Genomic DNA, 22041 nt, shown 5'->3' on the forward strand with positions numbered 1-22041 from the left:
TTTGAAATGATAATTGTTAACTTTCTGCTACAGGAGGTACACTGTAAACTTTTGATTGACAACAATTTTGCCATGGTCAATCTCCTTGGAAAATTTAGGGGGGGGGGGGGGGGAGTGCCATTCCAATATCTATGGCACATGCAGCACTTAGAAGTACAGTGTACATATTGTAGGACAGTTTTCCATGATGGCAACTTCCATGCTGAGCATTACAATTCGATACTACATCTGCACTATGGGCCTTCAAGGTTACACAAGCATCTACGCTTATTGATGATTCAGACACTTTCTAAACGCCAACAAATTACATGTCAAGTCACTCACAAAAAAAACTAAGGTTAAGCTTGAATTAACACAAGAAACATGATTCAAAAAACACACATTATATGACAAAGCAAAGCAGAGAGTCACCAGATTCATGTCTGGCTCAAAAAACCGCTTGAAGTTGGCAATTCGACTACACATCACGAGCAATCCCATCACAATTATGCGGTAAAAAATATTGACTCTTTGCAGCCACCATACAAACACTCACCTTATAGTCATCCAGCTCGGTGGACAGCTGTCCCATATTGCCGCTGCGGGGTGCAGCGTTCACCACCTTGGCATCAGTGACCGTCACCCACTCCATGAGGCCGCCCACGTTGCTGGTCTTCTCCGCCAGCTTGGAGTTGAGGTCGAGCTCCTCGTCCCGGTCCGTCAGGGTGTTGCGCAGGGCGTCGTAGCGGCGGTTGATCTCGGCCAGCTCGCGCGTCGTCTTGCTCTCCTCTGCAACGCGTCAAACACAGAGGGTAATCGTGTTACAAATACAGTTGTAGTTTGTTTGAACTTTTCCTTTTCCTTCAAACAATATTCTCTCCACTCGTAATCATGCTTACTGGTACATTGTACTTCTGCACTATTAACCCTTTCTTTACCAAGGACTTCGGCAGGTATATTGTACGCGTACAACTGTATGTACAAGTTTCAAATTAACTTTAAGCAGTCTCCCATCTACCCGCAGATAATGGCAAATCAATCCCATTACTTGCTGATGCAAACTTCAGTGCAATACAGTCACTTTTTTAGAATCACGCAATTGTAGCGGCAACTGGCAATGTAACAGCGAATTGGCTTACACATTTAGTAGTTGCCATGGGAGCTGAAAACATCACTATCAAAATTTAAAGATGTTTCTTACCCTCTTGATAGTCTCCAGAATCTGTGGTGTCCAACGGGCGGCGTTGCTGTGGCAACTCGCTAGCCTTGACCGAACCCAGCTGGAGAGAGCGGTAGCGGGGCCGGAGGCTGACCGCTGAGTCTCCCTCCCGCACGAGGCGATCAAAGGTGGTGCCGAACTTGTTGACGTCGATGATCTTGGGCTTGTAAGCCATGACCTCCGTCTTCAAAGGCTGAAATGGTAAAAAAACAAAAACAAAACACACATATACACACAATTTACATGTAGGTATTGAATAGATGTGTAGTATTTGTCAAACCCTAGTAGCAATTCAGTTTGTGGCTCTTTCTCAACTTTTTTCTCTTCCCAAGTTTTTGTCTCGGTCTATATCTGTTCAAGCACATCTTTTATCTATCGCTGTGTCTAAGTACCTACAGCAATGTATCAGTCTATTCATCTGTCAGGATATTTACCAACATATCCATCTATTAACCCTAACTGCACTGGGGGGGGGGGGCCTCGGAGGCCCCCCCCTCGACATTTCGCACGATTACTCTGCAACACGCAATGCTCTCGCCGCGATGCTCCATGACTTTTTTCTTTTGAGTTTCCCGCACATTTTGACACCAAATTTGTGACGCCTGGGGGTACGGTTCTGAAGTTGCATGGCTTTTTGTACATGCACGTGAGGCCAAAAATGGCTAAAAAATGTGATTTTGTGTACAAAGTCAATGCAAATTGAGTTTTTTCACATGGTTCATATAAATATGCTTATTCTGACTCTCAATGGCTAAGATTAGTTTGTTTTAGGAGTATTATGCTTCAAAAAGTGTCTGTGACAAATTTTGTTACAAAAAACAACAAAAACAAAAGGTCGAAAAACAAGGAAATACATAAGAAATTCATGAAACAATAAAATAAATAAGAAATTAATTTTGATACCGAATTTTTTTTCAAGTACATTTGCTAAGAATGCCACAAAGAATAATTATAACAAAAATGAGCACTTTTGGAGCTTTGTTTACTGATTTAGATGAAAGATTCTGATTTCTCGCATAAATTATCATAATTAATCAAAATAAAATAAAAGAAGACTATTTTCTAAAATTTAAAAACACGATCTTGTAGATTACATCGCACACTACCATTGTGCAAAGTTCCGCGGCGATCGTGCGATCCACGGCCGAGATCTTGGGGGGGGCCTTTGAGGCCCCCCCCCCAGTCTTTCGAGCTACCAAAATAGCCCAGTCTTTTTAGGGTTAATCTGTCATTCTAGCTACTCCTGTGTCTGTATATTTTCTAACTTAAATCTACCTACATGTATCTCCATATGCTTCTCTCTAATTCAAAGCTAGCAATCTTTTTTTTTTATTATTTCCAAGTGATTCAGTATTGATGAAATGATATTTCCATCTCATAGTGTCTATTTATTGTCAAGTATCCACCAACCTACATTGTATCCATCTGTCAATCTATCCGTCCACCCATAGTATTTGTCAATCCATCTATCTGTCTATCCATCCATCTACCCATCCATGAGTCTATCTATCCATCCATCCATTAATATACAGATTACAATGTACAAATGTAGCTGTCCATCCACTCTTCAATCCATCTATCCATTATTTCACTATCCATCTATCTACAAATCTATCCATCCATCCATCCATAATAATTGTGTATCCATCCTTTTATCCATCTACATGTACATGTATCAATCTACATTGTATCTGTTCATCCACTCTTCCATCCATCTATCTATCCATCTATCTATCTCTCACCTTGATCTGTTCCACCTGTGACTGGAGAGTGACGGGGTCTGTGGAGACTGGCTGCAGCTGGGACACCTTGCGCTCCATGCCATCCAGCCAGTGGTTAACGTCCTTCTGACTCTGACCGTACTTCTTGGCTGCCTTCTGCTCCTGGTCAAGCTGCTTGGACCTGCAGGGACCACCCAGAAATTATTGCAACATTTATAGGGAGAACGAGACAAGAGCTGACCGAGGGAAAATCATCGGCATCAAGAAACTTGATCGAGCCACTACTAGAACCTCAAACATGTTGGCCCATCTGGGCACCACAACGTTAACCCTTTCCCTACGAGATTCTAACATCTTCTGAGACATTATGCAAGATCCAATACATTCCTGCTGGACATGGACTAAAGTGCCATTAATGTTATATTACTCAGTGTGGTTGGCAGTGGCAGTGAGGGGGATTTGTGTTGAATCACTTTATCCCGTTGAGGACAGACTGATTTTGCTGTAATACACATTTCCCGTAGACACCTGCCCAAGTATTCTCGGGACTCATCTTCAATGGGTTAAAGGGGGAAAAACGATCTGATCTACTTTTCAAGAACTGTATTGAAGTAATGAAAACTTGTTGTAACAGATTATTTTTTTTTTAATAGTTGGCAGTGGTAGTAAGAGATACGTAAGTGTATATTTGTGTTCAAATGCTTTTAAAGGGGGAAAAGGAGCTGAGATCTACTTTTCAAGAACTGTATTGAAGTATTGAAAACGTGCAGATTATGCACTGTATATTTTGGGACAATATCAAAACATGATGAGCATATAAAAAGTACAAAACAAAGAATGATTTAAACACTTTTGATAAACAAACTAATCATGAAAAGGCTTTTTTCAACAAACCTCTTTGCCATGACCTCTTCCATAGTACGCCAGTTGTTGTCATTGTTGGTGATGACGTCGGTGACGTAGGAGGTGTTGCCTGCCTTGGGGTCACGCACCAGGGCCTCACCCAGCTGATGGATTCGCTTGTGGGAGGCACGCTGGTTGTTCATCTGAGTCTTGTAGTCCTGGATTGTAGGGGGGGGGGGTGTTGAAGTACACTGAACGCTGACCACTTAGGCTTAAACCTTACAGAACAATACTCTTGCAGATCAGACAAAAAGTATTATGCTATTGTAGTCTACGATTACAATAATTAGTCACTCCAGAACTAACATTGACATACATTGTACTCATGTGCTTTTCTTGTGGCTGTACATAGATAGAATTCACCCATCCAGCGAAAATGTTCTGGAAGTGCCTTCCTTGCGTAGTGTACAAACATAAAAAACAAACATAAAACACAATGCATCAACACAGATGTCAAAATCTGCATTCCAAAAACTTAGAGAAACTTTATGCTATCTGGCGTAAGCGCATGGATGAAGGGCACTTTGTGCATGCTATAATTGTATCTCCATGTAGGTACAATCTTATCCTACACATTTGAATATACCAGCTATACGTTTTATCTTGCAAGGAATGCACTGATTGATTCTATTTTGCTTTGTGAAGTATTGTTTGTGTGCTAGTTTGTTTTCAGTAGGTACAGTACCTTGAGCTGCTTCTCAGACTCGGGAATCTCCTGGCGGCCAAAGTCGCGGTGCTCGAGGCGGTCGATGGCCGGCAGGAGGAAGTCTTCCAGCTGGTCGACCTCCTTCTCAAACTCGTTCAGCTTCTGCAGCATGTCGCCCAGTGTCTTGCCGTGGTTACCGGTCGTCGTGGCAACCTGCCATGCAATATCGAGCAGAATTTGGGGAATATGGATTTGCCGATAGGTGTACACTGTACATTGTGACCTCAAAGGGGAAATACCAGTGGCAGCACTCTACCGATATTCCTAGCACTGAAAAAGCTACCATGAGTAAATAAAGTAATGCTATACAATCACACTAGCATTATTCTTTTTTGTATAAATATATGTTGTGGTCGGTTCTTATTTATTGCCACTCTCCATATTGATGAGAAGACCTTATATTTCCTTGGAAACCTGCAATTCCTTCAAGCTTTAGCTTTTTATAAGCTTGTTCATATTTTCCCCTTTGCTCTTTTACGTGCATCTACCTAAGGAACAATTATAAGCATAATGCCCCAAATTGCATTAAAGTCTGACTTTTACTGTAAATTCCTTTTTTGAGACTTAAAAAAATAAAATGTCATTTTTGTGCATGTTATGTACAAGTCCATGCGACCATAATGTATTCTTTATCTTTTAAAGTATGAACAGAAACCAAACCGACACTGATCTTCTGAAGTACACACCTTCTCAATTTAAAGTCCTTTCTATGCAACATCTTAAAATCACAGGGGCAAAAATGTGCTGCACGAGACTTTTAACTGACAGACTGTATAAACTGACATACAGTACAACTGTAATGCTCAAGAGTGCACAGTTGACTTTAAGCGTGCATTCAATATTGATGTCATGCATTTGAGATTTCGCTTCTCCGGACATCACATTTCTCACCTTCTCATAGCGAGTGTTGACGTTGTTCAGTTTGGTCTGGAGGATCTTGGCCACCTTCGGCTCGCTGTTCTGGATGAGGGCAGTGGCCGAGCGGTTCACGTTCTCCACGGCCGGCTTGTGGGCCACAATGTCATCCTCCAGGACCTGATTGGGGAGATAAGAATGACATCTCAACATTTATTCCAATTAAATTACTTATTTTTTTCTCTCTATTTTACATCTGAATCCCTTCACATCCCTCCCCCATGATTATGATTACAAACATATTGAACATATCCAATAAATGAGAACCACATTTTAATTCTCCACCTTAATCTCTGCAGTGGGAAGAGTAATTACAAGTAAAAGCAATATACAGTATCTCTCCCCGGATGTGGTACCAGCCAATCCTAGGTTTACAGCCCCAAGCCCTAGACAATCAAAATTGTTTCTCCATAGCAACATAAAGTGTGTACTGCATCTTCTTCAATAACTTTAATACAGTGTTGTTACCTCCTGGTTTGACCCTCAAAACTGAGAACTAGTGGTCAATCCTCTTCATAACAAAACTCCTGAGACAAAAGTTCATTGTATCAAGATGAGATATGGCTAAATTTCTTCGTCAGAAAAGGCATAGAACTTCTTTTTCACTCATTAACCCTAAAAAGACTGGGGGGGAGGCCTAAAAGGCCCCCCCCCCTCGACATTTCGCGCGATTACTCAGCAACACGCAATGCTCTCGCCGCGATGCTCTATGACTTTTTTCTTTCGAGTTTCCTGCACATTTTGACACCAAATTTGTGATGCCCGGGGGTACGGTTCTGAAGTTACATAACTTTTTGTACATGCACGTGAGACCGAAAATGGCTCAAAAATGTGATTTTGTGTACAAAGTCAATACAAATTGAGTTTTATCACATGGTTCATATAAATATGCTTCTTTTTACTCTCAATGGCTAAAATCAATTTGTTTTAGTAGTATTATGCTTCAAAAAGGGTCTGCCACAAATTTTGCTGAAAAAACAACAAAAACAAAAGGTGAAAAACAAAGAAATACATAAGAAATTCATAAAACAATAAAATAGATAAGAAATTAATTTTGATACCGAATTTTTTTTCAAGTACATTTGCTAAGAATGCTACAAAGAATATCTAGACCAAAAATGAGCACTTTTGGAGCTTTATTTACTGATTTAGATTAAAAAGTCTGATTTCTCGCATAAATTAGCATAATTAATCAAAATAAAATAAAAGAAGACTATTTTGGAAAATTTGAATATACGATCTTGTAGATTACATCGCACACTACCATTGTGCAAATTTCCGCGGCAATCGCGCGATCCACGGCTGAGATCTTAAGGGGGGGCCCTTTAGGCCCCCCCCCCCAGTCTTTCGAGCTACCAAAATAGCCCAGTCTTTTTAGGGTTAATGCTGAATTCAATTACAAATTTAACCACTTGTGAAATTGTCTTTCATGTCCAAATTAGCAAACAAGTACACTGTACTACCGTGCTTGCAGAATATGTAGCATACTCGGTATATGATGGTTATAATCATATGACCCACCTTCTGTTCTTGGAGGTTCTCGACGAGGGGATCGCGCTTCACCACCAGGATGGTGCCCTTCTCCATGCGGTGGACGCCGCGCTCGCTCTCGTCCAGCCAGCGCAGCAGCGTGTCCAGGCTGTCCTGGACCCCCTGCGAGGCGGTCAGCGCCTCCTGCAGCTGCTGGTTGCGCTGGTTGATCTGGGCGTCCAAGTTGTTGTAGCGGCGGGTCAAGCCGTCTAGAATAGAAGAACAAACAGAAACAACCATATAGTGGCCTTGCTGGCAGCAAATGAAGCAGATTAAACAGACTGACCTAAAAGTACTGTCACTCATTCATTCACTGTGATAAGGATGAGCTTAGGCCAACCTTCCCTATCTGTTGCCCAATGGGGGTGCAGCCAAGCCTGTGTCCTGTGTATTACTTAATGTTTTCATTTCAAGCTATTATTGGTCTCCCTCATTGCCTTTCACTTTCCCTTGACTATGAGTCTTACAAAATGGCCGATGGTGATGGTACACACTTCTAAACTCATTGCTTATTGTGACTGGGTGTGCAAGTTATCAACACAATGGGGAGGAATAATTCAACGTATCCAAGAACCAGTAAGTTGACATCAAATTCTCACATCCATTTGAAGAGAACCATTAGCACACCAGTGATGCACTTGCAACTTTTCGAGATTGTAAATCATGAACTTTGTGTCATCAGGGACTGGGTTTCGAAAAGTTTCATTCAAGCATAGTACGCATATGTTTATTGGTAGGGAAAAACAAAATCTTCTTGTCATGATAATCTTGCAATGTCCAAGCACACACACTTTCAAGAACATGTTGGAGCTACAATTGTAGGATAGTAGTCCGGAGGCTGGACAGAAATTCTGTACCGATTGTCTTGTTGATCTCCGGCTGTAGCTCAGGTTTGCTGTCGGCCAGATTTCGGCCCGCCTCCTTGGTACGCTCGATGTCCTTCAGGTGGAAGGCGGTCTCGTCTCGCAGGACCTGGCGGGGAAACAAAAAAAGCAAAGCGTGATGGTAAAATGATGTGATTCAAGAGTTCATTGTAAGCCCTTCATCATGTATTAGCACATGCAGCTGAAGGAAGCCTAGAACAGTTACCAGTTCTACATGTATTAAGACACAACAATGAATATCTACAGTGTATTGTAGACCATACCATCATATTGCATCTAATTACAGGGACCCAAAAATGTCGGGGGGGGGGGAATTTTAGGTTGAAATTTTTTTTCTGATAATTAGACAGTAGCTTTCACTGGGGAGAGTTATACAATTTACATGGTCAAGAACTTGATCTTTGGTGTGGATAATCTTAAGCTGCAATGGCAGGACATTTCGCTGTCTTAAACAGTTATGCACAATCAGAAGGTACAAAGGAATCCATAGAGAAAAAGTACAAAGATTGGAGGAAGTGGAAGAGGAGGAAGAGGAAGGTGGGGTGGAGGGACACACCTTTAGCCTGTCGATCTGCTTCTGGACTGTGGCAGGGTCGGCTCCGATGGGCTCCTTCTGGAGGACTTTGAACGATCCCTCGGCGTCCTGGAGCCAGATACCCAGTGTGTCGGCCACATCCTGGAAGCGCTGCTGCTTCTCCACCACGTCGCGCAGCGTGTTCGTCGTGTCCGTGGCCTTGACCTTCAGCCGGTCGTAGCGGCTAGAGATCTTGGCCAGCTTGTCGCGGATGATGTTGCTCTCGGGGTTCTCGACGAAGGAGCGGTTGAACTGCCGTGGGAGGGCGGCATCACGGAAGACTGCAAGGTCTTGGCTGTAGACCTGATTAGGAAGATTTATATGATATAATAAAGACCATGCAGATATATGAAATTTAAACTCTGGGATCTTCATTCTTTTCTTTGAAGTTTGAGTGCAACTGATTACTGAGAGAGAATCATAAGAAAAGACTTATTTCAGGAATTCACAGTCACTCATAAGGCTAAATGCAATGTAGACTATCTTACCTTGGCTGACTCCAAGAACTTCTGTCCGCCCTTGACAACAAACTTGATGTCCGCAGCATGTGCGATGACGTCCTCGGTGAAGCCGCGCATGGTGTTGTACTGCTTGCGGATGGCCTCCGGTTCCGTCTGGCTGCCCCGCAGGGTGGCCTCCAGGGTGCGTTCTGCCCCATCCAGCCAGGTCTCCAGCTCGCCAAACTCTGTCTCCAGGAGAGGCAGGTCCTCGTTGGCAAAGCGCAGCTTGTTGGCGCGGGCCAGCGACTCGGTGGCGAGCGCGTCGTAGCGGTTGCGCAGGTCCGTCTGCTTCTCGCTCAGCTTGGTCTGGTCCTCAGGCCGAAGGGACTGGCCGTGCTGGCGGATCAGGGACTGGGTCTCCTGCAGCGCCTGCAGCATCGGCGTCTTGTGGTTCTGGATCTCGTCGTGGATGGCCTGGGGTAGGGATAGAGGTAGGAGGAGAGGTAGGGTTAGAGGAAATAGGTGAAGGAGGTGAAGCAAGCAAAGGGTGCAAGTTGGATTGAAGGGATGGGACAGTGGATGGTTCGAACACTTTGAAGCACTAGCGCAACCATTTTACGCATTCTTTTAACTGTTGAGGACAAGCTGATTTTGATACAGCACACATTTTCCATACACACCTGCCCTAATATACTTACACGTTGTAGGACTTGTCTTCATCGGGTTAAGACAATCACAACAGTTTTCATCAAAATCGGTTTGCAATGGACAAAATGACAAAACAATGCATAAAAACACTTTTTTCAACAATTCTCTCATTCATTTTGAAAACAGCTGCCTCCTGAGATATCTATTTGTTGTGCTTGCAATGTTCCTCTACACCATTCACAATGGACCAAAAGGATCTGAGGCATGATGTGTATGATGCATTGTACCTATAATTTTCTTTTATCTATAATGAAAGAGCACAGAGGAACATCATGACAAAAAGTAATATCAAAGGCATACTCACCTGTTAAATTGACTAACAGAAATTGCTTCCAAAAAAAAGAAGGAAAAAAGAGCTTTTACGCATCTTTATAACCAATGAGAAGAGATACAGATAATTAGGGAGAGACACAGAGAGAGAGGAATGGAAATCAAAGCTGGTCTAGGACCAATACCTTGTGGTCAAGTTCCTGCTGTGAGAGGGGCCTGGACTCCTCCAGGAAGGGCTGCTGGGAGCCCAGCTTCTGCTCGGCAATCGGGATCCATCTCAGCTCGTCATCCAGAGCCCCGATAGTGGCGCTCAAGAGTTCGTCCACGGCAACCTGGCATGGTTTGGCAACAAAAAGGACTTGAGGGAAAAACACGCCCGGATATCGAAAATCAATATTGCACTTACATTGTACACTGTACATACGGTAATTCTTTTGTGTGTTTTTTGTTGTTCTTTGTTTTCATTATCTGTTTCTATTTGTTCATAGTGTATGCTTGGGTCCAAGTTTACACAACTGCACAAGGATACCAACAGAAGACAGGGAGAGAATCCTTGTGGAAGTCAACATGGCAAAATTAAAATAAATGATACCCAAGATTAGTCAATATTTCGTACATTATACCACCACAAACTGTATTTGCGTGTGTGCATAATGGTGCGTTAAAATCTGATACATAATCAACTTTGATCCAACGATTTTTGCTCTTCACAAATTAATGGATAAGGATTCTACGGTAATGTCATGTACACTTGTAGCAGTTGCACTATTTGCTCTATGTAATCGTTGTGTAATGGGCTCTCCACTCAAATGGAAACTGAGTGAGGACAAACAACATTAGTCTCGTTTCAAGGGAAGGGTTTCTTCTTCAACCTGTCAGTAATGGTCACACTCATTGAACAGTATATTTCCCTCCTTAATTACCATCAATGGAAGACGAATCTAGAAGCCTGCCAATAGATTCCTTAACCCATTGAGGACGGGCTGATTTTGCTACAACACTTATTTCCCACAGACACTTGCCCGAGTATACTCGGTACTCATTCTCAACGGGTTAACATCAAGATCAATCATTCCTAAAAATGATTTTTAGAAAAAAAAAGAAGAAGAAGTGGTCCTGGAACCGAGTTCCTGCACAGTACCTGTTCCTGTTCCTCGCTCTTGAGCAGGTCCAGGACCTGGGTGGCCTCCTTGAGCCAGTCATTGGACTTGACGGAGACCTGCTCGTAGGAGGAGCGCAGGTTGGAGGTCAGCCCCTTCAGCTTGTTCTGCAGGTTGGGGTGCAGTCGGTCTCGGTGGTCCCTCAGGAACTGCTCGGCGCTGTGTACCACCTCTAGAATGATGGGGCGGTGGTCGGTCACCTCAGCATGGACCGGCTAAAGGGGAGGGGAGTGGTAGGGGAGGGGTAAAGGGTCAAATGTCAAAAGTCAGTTCAGAGTCAATCGGTGTACAAAACTAGGCCTTCATCTTGAAAGCGAATAATCATGCAATGAATTCGAAGGGTAGTTTTAGACATACCTGTACATGCATGTGATGTACAAACATTTGCAAATGGCAATAGTTTTTTACATAGAACTTGTTTTTTTTAAAGAGAGCACAAAAAGATATCAATTTAATTCATAAATTTATTTTTGTTTCCATTCAAAGCACAAACTTGCATTAAAAAAAAAAAGATTTAAAAGCTTTTTTTTTTCGAACACAAAGTTGCTTTGCAAGGCTCGTCAAAAAAAAAAAAAAAAAAAATCATCCTTATGGAAAGAATATGATTCCCCCTGCCCCCCGAAGTTAATTCTACCTCTTTAATGGTTCTAAAATTTGTTACCTCAGTGAGGAGGCAGGATGTTATTATGAACATATTTTAAGAAACCATATACACGTACAACACGTAGTAAAAAGGTGTGAATCTTGTCTTCTGCAAGACGGTTGACATTTTAAATTGAATTTCAATTGAATTCAGAATACTCAGATGATTGTATTTAAAGAGTGCACGTATCATGCAATGCTGCACAGACTTGAAGGAAATGCAGAGGAGAGGATCGTAATGTACACCTTGCTGGATTGGGTGCTCAGACATGACAGTTTCTACATGTGTATCTACAGTGACACTAACAATTGAAATGCATACCAAATGACTTTTTCACTTTTTCACTCTTTGCTATGATGTTGATTATATTCTGGTACGATGTGCTGCATCACACATGAAAAAAAACACTTTTGTATCGTTACCATTTAATGGTGACCTGACAAATTTGAACACATTCCCGTATACAACATGGATTTGTAGCTGATAATCATACAGCTGTAGAAGCATCCAAATGTAAACAGGATTCGTTGCAAATATTTCGCCATTCCACGCGTACGTGTTGTGACACTATCATCAGAAATGGCACGGGAATGTACCCAGTCTCATGAAGGCCCATTCATGTCTCGTTTGTGCTGTTTCTTTCATTGTACTGAATCAAATTAAAGGAAAGTTCTACAACTCACTCCTTCATTTTGAGCAACTGTAAATTGCACAGAGTTAACTGCACATGCATCCCTTCAAGCATTTATACTTAGATACACCAACAAAATATACGTACATAGCTGTATAAATGGATACATAGATACAATAAATAAACACATGAATTTGCAATTAATCACTGAATTTAATATTAGATTAATTTGGAGATCATTCAAAAAGTTAGTGAATAAGTACACATGGATTTTATCAATTAGAATGTAGATATTAATATCTAATCCACCAATAACATTCCCAATATGTTGTATGATGTTCCAGTATATGACAATCAAACTGGTAAAAACAAAACATTTCCCATTGAAGCTGAAATACATCTGGACAGACCTCTTTGAAGTTTGCACACAAAATATATGGGTGTGAATAACTACATGTACCCATAGTTATTTAACCTGTATATCAATCCAATTTGCCTTCTTTTTGTATGCACACTAGTGCTCATTCATACAGCGTAATAAGCTGAGTCTGAAGAATTATGACAATCACTGGATTTCCAACTTTACTGCATACAAAACTGACAATGTGCTATTGCATGCACTCTCTATGTTGAGATGGATGGTTGTACAGTGCAGAGACGATGCAGTGTTCTGGGGGAAAAGGGGGTGCTTTTATGAATTCCATGTATTCATGAGTATACTGTACAAAATATATCCATATGCATACAGTGTACATTCTCCTCAAATACTTGTGATATCTAGTCAACTTCATCTGCTAGACATATGTGGATTTCTGAGAGAAGCATACATATACAAAGAGTAGAGTTCAGCAGACTTTGAACACGCTATGAACCACTCACAGAGGAATGAATACATATATTCAGCAATGTACATGTATTTGAAGATGAAATGGTTATAAGCAGAGAAATATCAGACTATCATACAAATTTTAGACCCTGCAAACCTGTACTTGTAAAATCCAGTTACGCTCTTTACTGGACAAACTTGAAGCAAAAATTTGTAATATATCTCTTGCATGGTGTGAGGGTACAGTTGTACATTACTAAAAGTGTAAGAAGTACTAGGGGTATCACAGTGCTGTATAATGTGTGTCATCCCTTTCTTCACGAATTTCCGTACTCAAAACTAATCACCCATCTTTGGACATCTCTCATTTTGTTTGAATCAAATTGATATGAATAATCGAGAAATCTCAGAATGATATTCAATGCAGCAGCATAGTGATTAATAGTATTAAAATATCTGTAATTGAGAAGAATGCACATACAGGTTGTGACAGATTGCATTAAAAAGGGGATGACAATAATTTGTAACATCCATATTCTTCTTGAAATCAGCAGTGATGGCAGTGATAAATACTGTGAGATAAAGTATGGAGCAGGTGCGATTAGAAAGTAAGCGAAATAAAATAATTTAAAAAAAAAAGATTGAGGACTGCTTTTCAGTAACCTTTAAGCGGACAAGCATCCGCCGAACTTCCACCAAATCATAAGACTGTAAGAAAAAGACAAGGAGAGAATGGGTTCATAGAGCCTTTCTACTTTAAGCTGATCTAACAGAGGAAGAAAGAAATAAAACAACAAAATAAGAAACAATCAAACAACAAGAATTCTCTTCTAATAACAGTCTCTAAGCCACCACCGGAGATGCAACCGAGCTTGAACCAAATTTGTATGGCGTACATGTACATGTACTGTAGTTTTGGAGGAAGAGTATGGGAGGAAGCGCCCTGCTGAAATTTGGCGGCTTTAAGCACGTGTAAAGTAAAACACAAGCATGAATGCATTATCTTTGGTATACTTAAAATCAAATGGCTGGTTACGTTTTAGCATTCATGACTCATGAAATTTCAACCAGGGTTGTACTCTTCAGATTTGTAATAATACACTATAATTGCAACACAAAAATTACACTTATCTAATTTGGTTCTAACGATCTTCTCGCAAGCTACAATGTACAATCCGACAGTATCCAGCAAACCCTTTGCATGCACTAAGCGCCAATTATCACCTCTGACTAATGCTTTATTGTCTCGCTGAATCTTGTACTAAATGCCAAAGTTGCAACTACATACAGTATGTACATGTATGTACACACCACATAGAACTGTATTGTGGGCCCATACAAATAGGTCCTTAGGAGTGTAATTCATCTGGCATGAGAAGAGTTATTACAACCCATCAGGAAAGCGATGCTGAGTTTGCTGAAGACACACAAATGCTTACTGGAGAATACCCTCCCTCCAGCCCCTCCCCACAAGGGAGTATTGTAACTAAACAGAGCTGAGCTAGAATCTTTAGACAATGAAAAGACAATTTTACACCAAAGATAAAAACATCACAAGAAGAGACCAGAAACAGATCCCCGCAGACAAAATGGAGAAGTGAGCATGAAAGATTGAGCCGCTTTTTTTGGGTGGGGCTTTTTGGGTTTTCCTTGTTCGTCGTGATTTCCCTCACCTGGTAAAGGTCCATCTCCCTCACGAGCGGCTGGAGCTCTTGGCTGGTGGGCCGGGTGTCAGTCAGTCTGACCTCCACCTGGTTGACCCAGTCCTGCATGCTCTGCAGTGAGTCCACCTTGTCGGCGCAGAGCCGCACGATGCGCAGGTCTTCCAGGGCGTCGGCCAGGTGGCGGTTGAGGTCGTCGTAGCGACGGTTGATGGTGTCCAGCTCGCGCTCAACTTCGGTGTCTTCTGCACAGAGGATGACATGGCAGAGAAAGACACCAAGAAGTTAGCATTTATAATGTACACGTATGTACAGTTGTACATGCGCTGCCTGCTGACAAGCCAAATATTATTTTGATCTACGTGTACATGTATTTACATTTGCAGCTGATCCATCATCTGTCTGTTGGTCGGATATTACTTTGATCTGATACAGCGCTGTTACAATTGTAGTAGCGCCATGCAAAGTGTGGCATTAACTTACTTTAAAGACTGTCACCATACATGAACAGTGTACATCTGTGTGATATAGCATGAAGTAAAGTCTAGCCTTCTCTTGCAATAAGAAATACAATAGGAATTACACAGTACTGGTTAGGTAAACTGATTAAAAATGCTTGATGAGCAAACTTGTCAAAAAGAAAATATCAAACACATCAACACTAAATACTAACTTTAACAGACACAAATTTTTTCCATCAAAAGGTGGAATGTACAATGTACGTGTACATCAACAGCACTGATACATCTTTTGTTAGAAACTCAATGCCTTGCTACACCAAAAAATACAACAGACACATGTCAGGCCGAAGATCAGACGTACCTTCAAGGAAGGGGCGGTCAGTCTCGTCCCGTCCACCCTCCCGCTTGGTCTTGGGCTTCTGCGGTGTCCACTCGGTCTGCAGGGTGGCCCCGACCTGGGATGACCAGTAGTGTCGCCTGGTGTCCAGTGGCTGGGTGATGTCCCGCAGCAGGCCGTCCAGGGCGGAGCCCACTTTGTTCACCTCCACAATCTTGGGGCGGTAGTCGGTGATCTCGCGCTGCAAGGGCTGAAACGTACAAAACAAATCTCCAATTCTAATGATGCATAACCAAAATGTTCGAGATAGTGATGGCATGTGGGAAGAGTGCTGACGTCTTCAAATTACATAAAAGATAATTTTTGAAATTGAAACCTCAATTTTTTACAAACAATTTGTACCTTACATTCATACAGAGTGTACTGTCAGCCATTTGATCTTGCTATAAGTCTTGACTGTGATTTTTCCATTTCCAATATAATCATTGCAATGGCAGTTAAATTCTCTATGTACAAATTCATATGTACAGTGTACTATGTATACACGTGTATGTACGTGTACATTTACGTCTCTGTTTCTTCACGATTTCTGTGTACTTCAGTACTTCAATACTAAACACTTTGCTATGTGTATTGTATGACTTGGAGGTTTCTCTTCCAATTTTCCTTTGGACAGAGATATGTTGCATACCTTGAGTTGCTGAATCTGGAGGTCAACGGACTGGATGTCTTGTACTTCCAGGTCAAGCTTGCCCAACTTGTCCTCCATGTTGCCCAGCCAGTGGTTGACGTCGCCTGCACGATTCTGGTAGCGTCGGGTCGCGACCTTGCGGTCCTCTAGCTGTTGCACTCTATATATTTTTTTTTGTGGGGGTGGGGGGGGGGAAACAGGATGAATGAGATATCATTAAAGCTCGAAGAACTTTGGACATTTGGTATGCGACACGAAGGTGTAAGATGCAGTTGAATGTCTGGAGTCGAGTGAGCAAAGATAATGTGGCATTAGGTTACAAACACATGAGGTCACGATAATATACTAAAGATGGGGAACTTCATCACCATGTAGAAAACTGAGAAGTACAATGTAGCTAGTTATTCCAATGGCAAATGTGTCTATTACATAGATCTTTCTCACATCTCAACACTAGAAAAAGTTCCACAAAGGTGAACTAACTTTGTGACAACTGATGAGGATACTAATTGCAAATACTAAAGGTATACATGTACAATTGTACCATGCAGACACCTTACTCTATGAGTGTACACTGTGAAATATGGTTTGGTCTGGCGAGATCTCACGAAGCCCGTATCCTGCATATAATTTCATGGAGTTATGTCCTTCTGGTTCTAAATCAGGGATATCCTCTCTCCCTCTCCTCACATTTAACCCACTCAGGATGAGATGATTTGGCTATAACACACATTTCCCATAGAAAACTGTTCCAGTATGCTTGGGATACAAATAGGCCTTCGATGGGTTAATGTGGACAAGCTGCCAAACTTGCAGCAATTAACAAGAAGAATTGTGTCTCTACAACAGCAATCAATTGAATTCACCATGTACAATACATTGTACACATGTACGCTAACTAGGGGCCTACTGTACATGTGTATGTGACATTTAGGGGGACATCAAAGAAGGATTACAAGTACATGCACATCTAATGAAGATATGAACACATGTGTACGTCACTGACCGCTTGGCAACAACATCCTCCAGTGATGTCCAGTTCTGGTCAAGGTTGGTGAGGACGGCGGAGACAAAGGAGGTGTCACCGGCCTTGGGGTGGCTGATGAGGGCCTCACCCAGGTTGTGGAGGGCCTGGCACTGTGGTCGGTGGGCGTTGACGTCCTCAATGATCTCCTGGACGAAGACAATGAAAAATGCAGAGGTGTAATACTACATTGGCATATGGACAAGGTGTATTGTTGTTAAACCAGTTACACAATTATTCAAGATTATTTTGAATAATAAGGTTAACTCTATGCAAAACTGAATGCAAGTACATGTACACATTGTACCTGTGCACAAATTTTAGTCACATGCAAACATGTGTATACAAGCATTGTACAATGTAAATACATGTATGTACAGTAAAACAATTGTATGTACACATTTTACAATCACAGATATTGTATGTTTTGTACATGCATGTACTGTATATCTGTTTGTGTGTGTATGTGTGTGTGCAATGTATGTACAATTGTTTATGTATGCTTCTTTGTCCGTACATGTAGGAGTGTACGTTTGTATGTCCACCAAGTTTATTTGCCTTGACACACCATCTAATAAAGTCATATACAGTGTGTTAATGCCACTCTATAAGCTTCACATCTCCACCAGTCTTCACATTAAATTCTACACATTGACAATGACAATTTGACCACTACAATCGCAAACTACGATTTTGCCAGTGCTCGAGCACTCGCCCGTTGACCTTCCACTGACCTGCAGGGCAGCCTCGACCTCGGGGATGTCGCGGTCATTGAACTCGCTGGACTCCAGCATCTCAAGCCGGGCCATGAGCCACTCCTCGAGGTCGTCCAGCTTCTGCTCCAGCTCCACCAGGTTGCTGGACAGCCCCTGGAGGTTCTCGCCGTGCTCCTTGAGGGAGCCCGTCAGGCGGCCAAAGCGGGTGTCAAAGTCCTGCATCTTCTCCTGGTAGAGGGCGCGTTCCTCCGGCGCGAAGGTGCGCAGCGCAGTGTTGGTGGCGCGGAAGACCGAGTCGATGGTGGGTCGGTGGTTGTCGATCTCTTTCTCCAGCAACTGAGATTGGTATGGGTGTGGGTGGGAAAAGTATATAAGTTATGCAGTGTGCTGCAGTATGCTGTGTATCGTCTGAATCTTTTTCTCATTTATAGTATCAAACTGCTCTTTACAAGAACTCTTTACAAGAATTCAGCAGACTCCTGCCATAACAACCTACAGTTTGTACATTGCACTTTGTACCAGGAAAATCAACATTACCAGAATCAAGAATTCTTTATATCAGCATTTGCAAAACAACCATGACAAAACCAAAGAAACTTTGAAAATTGGGGGAAAAAATTTACTTGGTTATTGTGAGAGTTTGTTATAGCAGTGCTCTCTTCCGCAATCCCTTCAGTTCTTTCACTACCTCTTCCCTTCTTCCACCATCCCTCCTCCTAACCCACCATCCCTCCCCTCTTTTCAAAACTACTCCCATTCTTCCACCACCCCTTCCCTTCTTCCAAACACCACCACCCTTCAGTACAACTCCTCCTTACCCTGTACTCCTGGAGGTTCTCCACCAGAGGCTCCTTCTTGACGACGATCACCGTGCCTTTCTCCATCCTCATCATTGCCTTCTCCTTGTCATCCAGCCAACGGAGGAGGGCATCCAGACTGTCCTGCACGGACTGCGAGTCGGCCAGCGCCTTGCGCAGCTGCCGCATGCGGTCTGCTAGCTCTCCCTCCAGCTCATGGTAGCGTCGGACAACATCGCCTGAGAACAGAGATGATTGTTGTACGAGGTACACGTGTAAGTTGTTAGGGTTCAAAAATTTGAAATTGATTCTAATGCTGTAAACAAAGGCTACAACAGTGTATCTCTTACATCAATCAGTACACTAGGTTCTTTTGGTTGTATCTGTAGTGGCATGCCTCTTACCTGTGGTTTCATTCACTTCTGGTTCGGTCGCCGGCTGGAGTTCGATCAGATCCTCTCCTGTTGACTTCACTCCATCGACATCTCTTCCGTGGAGAACCACGTCGTCGTGCAGGGTCTGGTAGGCGGAGAGAAATGGTGCAATGTTTTCAACGCAGAAAATGCTTCAATTCAAAATGTTTGATGTTGCTTACTCACTTGCACAATGGTCTCATTTTGTCAGAATGTAGCACCACATGCAGAAGTACATGGGACTCTTGGTTACAGTGTTAGAACTCACGGTGAAAGGTTGTAAAGACCAATTCCTTTGAAACCTTTTCCTTACGTACAGCATAACGATCTTGAGAAATATATTACTAATCTAATCGTCTTATGATTCCGGAATTGGTATAAGAAGGAGGTCAAGTTGAGATGGACTATTTGAATTCGTAGATTAATAGTCACACTTGAAATCAGAAGACAATATACCGATGTACAATTATGCAGAGTTGAAGAATATATAAACGTACAAACAAAAGATGTGAATTTTTGTACGGAAACCTACCTACTAAAGAAGATAATGTTTCAGCTCATGTATCTTTTACAGTGTGCCCCTAGTACTAGAAACACCCTGCCATCTCTTTAATCATCCCTTTGCGTGCTTTGAGTGCTGATTGGCACAGAAAACCCCACTGCATTTTTCATACTCTTCAGAGTCCCTGGTTCAGAAAGAGTATTGGATGTTATCCTAGACTATGTATGATAATCACCTTCAGGGTGTCAATCTGTTTTTGGATGTTGACGGGCTCCGACGCGATCGGCTCCTGGAGCAGATGGTCCAGACTCTCCCGGGCGCTGTGAAGCCACTTGTCCGTCGTCCGCAGGTTGTCGTCATAGCGACGGTGGCCGTCCACGAGGTCAGACAGCTCCCTCGTCAGGTCATTGGTCTTCAGCTTGAGGGCGTCGTAGCGCTCGTTGCTCTTGGCCAAGTGGTCACGGATGACAGTCGTCTCCGGCTCCTCACGGAAGTTTGCATTGAAGTCGCGCGGGAGGGCGGACTTGCGGAAGTCTGTCAGCTCTTCCCTGTAAACCTGCATTTATTGGAAACAAGCGGAAACAAGTAAACCATAACGTTATTTGAAAAATTGCATGTAGTGCAATTTAAAGACTTTGCATTTCATGTATCGAGAAGAAGAGCATGTACATTAGGCAGAGTTTTGTATCTTTGCATTGTACAGTTCTTCTTAAATGATACCCTAGTCTCTTTACACGTCAACCAATATTGCTGAGTACACAAAGTGTACACATAAACATGTATACCATGGTCCACTGCATTTTTCTAAAAGGGACACATACAATGTATGAAAGGCATTACAAAATGCACAGAATTCTCAAAACAATTTACATGAATTTGGTCAAATGTCAACAATCTTAGATCAATATTTTCATACAAGAAAACACTATGGCACTCTTATAAAAGCAACTTAAACATAATTACAAAGTTTACATACGTGAGAGTACATGAGAGTAACGTGAGAGTATCTAAATGGACCGAATGCTCAGGTCAATAATGTTGAGATGTGAATCAGAGGACTTCTCCAGAATTGAAAATAATGTGACCATGGAAACCTTGAGAGGATGAAGAGTAGGTATATTCCCTACCTTGGCATTGTCCAGGAACTTGTGTCCAGTCTTGGTGATGTACTTGAGATCTGCTCCCTGGTTGACCACCTCTGTCTCCAGACCCTTCGTCTCCGACAGGCTCTTCTCCAGCTCGGGGAGGGTCTTGGGCACGGCCTTCTTCTTCGCCTCAATCGCCCGCTCCATGTTCGTCAGCCAGCCGTCGAATTCGTCGATGTCGCCGCCGTGGCGGTCCAGGTCCTCGGCCGCCGAGCCCAGCTTGTTGTTGCGGGTGTAGGACTGGACGACGGCGTTGTCGAAGCGCGTCTTGAGGTCGTCCGCCGTGCTCTTCAGTTTGAAGGCGTCGGCGTCGCTCAGGCGGTCGCTGTGCTGGTCAGTGACCTGCGTTGCCGTGTGAACCGCCTCCATGACCGGCTGCTGTCTGCTCAGAATCTCTTCATGGAGAACCTAATAAATGCAGATTGTAACAAAGGCATCACAATCACATTCAGCGGAGAGCATCACAGTGTTCTTACAAAGGAAATTACACGAAGAAACAACTCCTTCACACAAGCTCATATTCTGTATATTTTGATAGTGTTTGGTTATCGTATAAAATGCATGACATTAAGAATGATGAATAGAGCACAAAAGATACTTGCAGACAGAGAGACAAACATATTGACACACAGCCATGACCGCTCATTGTGTGCACAGACAGACATGCAAACTAACAGATAGATGGACAAAGAGACATAAAAAGACGGAAATACTATGTAACGATGGAAATACAGACCACGAGACATACACTGTACAAGCACGAAAATGAATTGAACTCCACACCTTGTAATCGGAGATATTGTATGTACAGTAAGTACTATGAATGGACAAATATGCAAACAGTCAACCGTACAGACAGACACAGAACATAAAGGCGAACAGATACAGAGAGAGAAACAAAAGTGATAGAGTGGAGGAGGATTCTGCACAAACCTTGTGCTCAGAGGCCTGCTGGTTGAGTGGCCGGGACTCCTCGCTGATTGGCTGCTCGGATCCGAGATGCCTCTCGATGTCCGACACCCAGTCCAGGAGATCGACGTTGGCGTTCAGTGCATCATCGTACATCTTCCTCACACGCATCTGGTGGTGGATTAATAAAAAAAAAGATACCAAGGTACATTGTACAAATGAATTCTCATTTAAAAAAGAAATAATTTGCGAGTGTTTACAGAGTAATTATAGTTA

General features: G+C 42.5%; 1 protein-coding gene across 1 annotated transcript in view; it reads right to left on the bottom strand.

The window, feature by feature from the left end:
* Positions 1-296: 296 nt before the first annotated feature.
* Positions 297-22041, bottom strand: part of LOC139716122 (uncharacterized) — a 106701-nt gene continuing 84956 nt past the window's right edge. The window contains exons 88-110 of the mRNA XM_071627678.1: positions 21790-21936; positions 20839-21264; positions 19947-20267; positions 19201-19315; positions 18818-19035; positions 18018-18335; positions 17266-17432; positions 16260-16419; positions 15593-15818; positions 14783-15015; positions 13773-13817; positions 10991-11224; positions 10035-10181; positions 8920-9345; positions 8414-8734; positions 7831-7945; positions 6965-7182; positions 5258-5563; positions 4508-4681; positions 3814-3980; positions 2941-3100; positions 1181-1391; positions 297-768 (exon numbers count right to left, since the gene is read on the bottom strand). Of these exons, the coding sequence (XP_071483779.1) occupies positions 458-768; positions 1181-1391; positions 2941-3100; positions 3814-3980; positions 4508-4681; positions 5258-5563; positions 6965-7182; positions 7831-7945; positions 8414-8734; positions 8920-9345; positions 10035-10181; positions 10991-11224; positions 13773-13817; positions 14783-15015; positions 15593-15818; positions 16260-16419; positions 17266-17432; positions 18018-18335; positions 18818-19035; positions 19201-19315; positions 19947-20267; positions 20839-21264; positions 21790-21936 (5166 nt within the window). The 3' untranslated portion in view covers positions 297-457. The remainder of the gene's footprint in view (positions 769-1180; positions 1392-2940; positions 3101-3813; positions 3981-4507; positions 4682-5257; positions 5564-6964; positions 7183-7830; positions 7946-8413; positions 8735-8919; positions 9346-10034; positions 10182-10990; positions 11225-13772; positions 13818-14782; positions 15016-15592; positions 15819-16259; positions 16420-17265; positions 17433-18017; positions 18336-18817; positions 19036-19200; positions 19316-19946; positions 20268-20838; positions 21265-21789; positions 21937-22041) is intronic.

This window comes from Diadema antillarum, unplaced genomic scaffold (assembly GCF_040938485.1).
Source record: "Diadema antillarum isolate AM-2024a unplaced genomic scaffold, OU_Dant_1.0 scf00000061, whole genome shotgun sequence".
Classification (NCBI taxonomy): Eukaryota; Metazoa; Echinodermata; class Echinoidea; order Diadematoida; family Diadematidae; genus Diadema; species Diadema antillarum.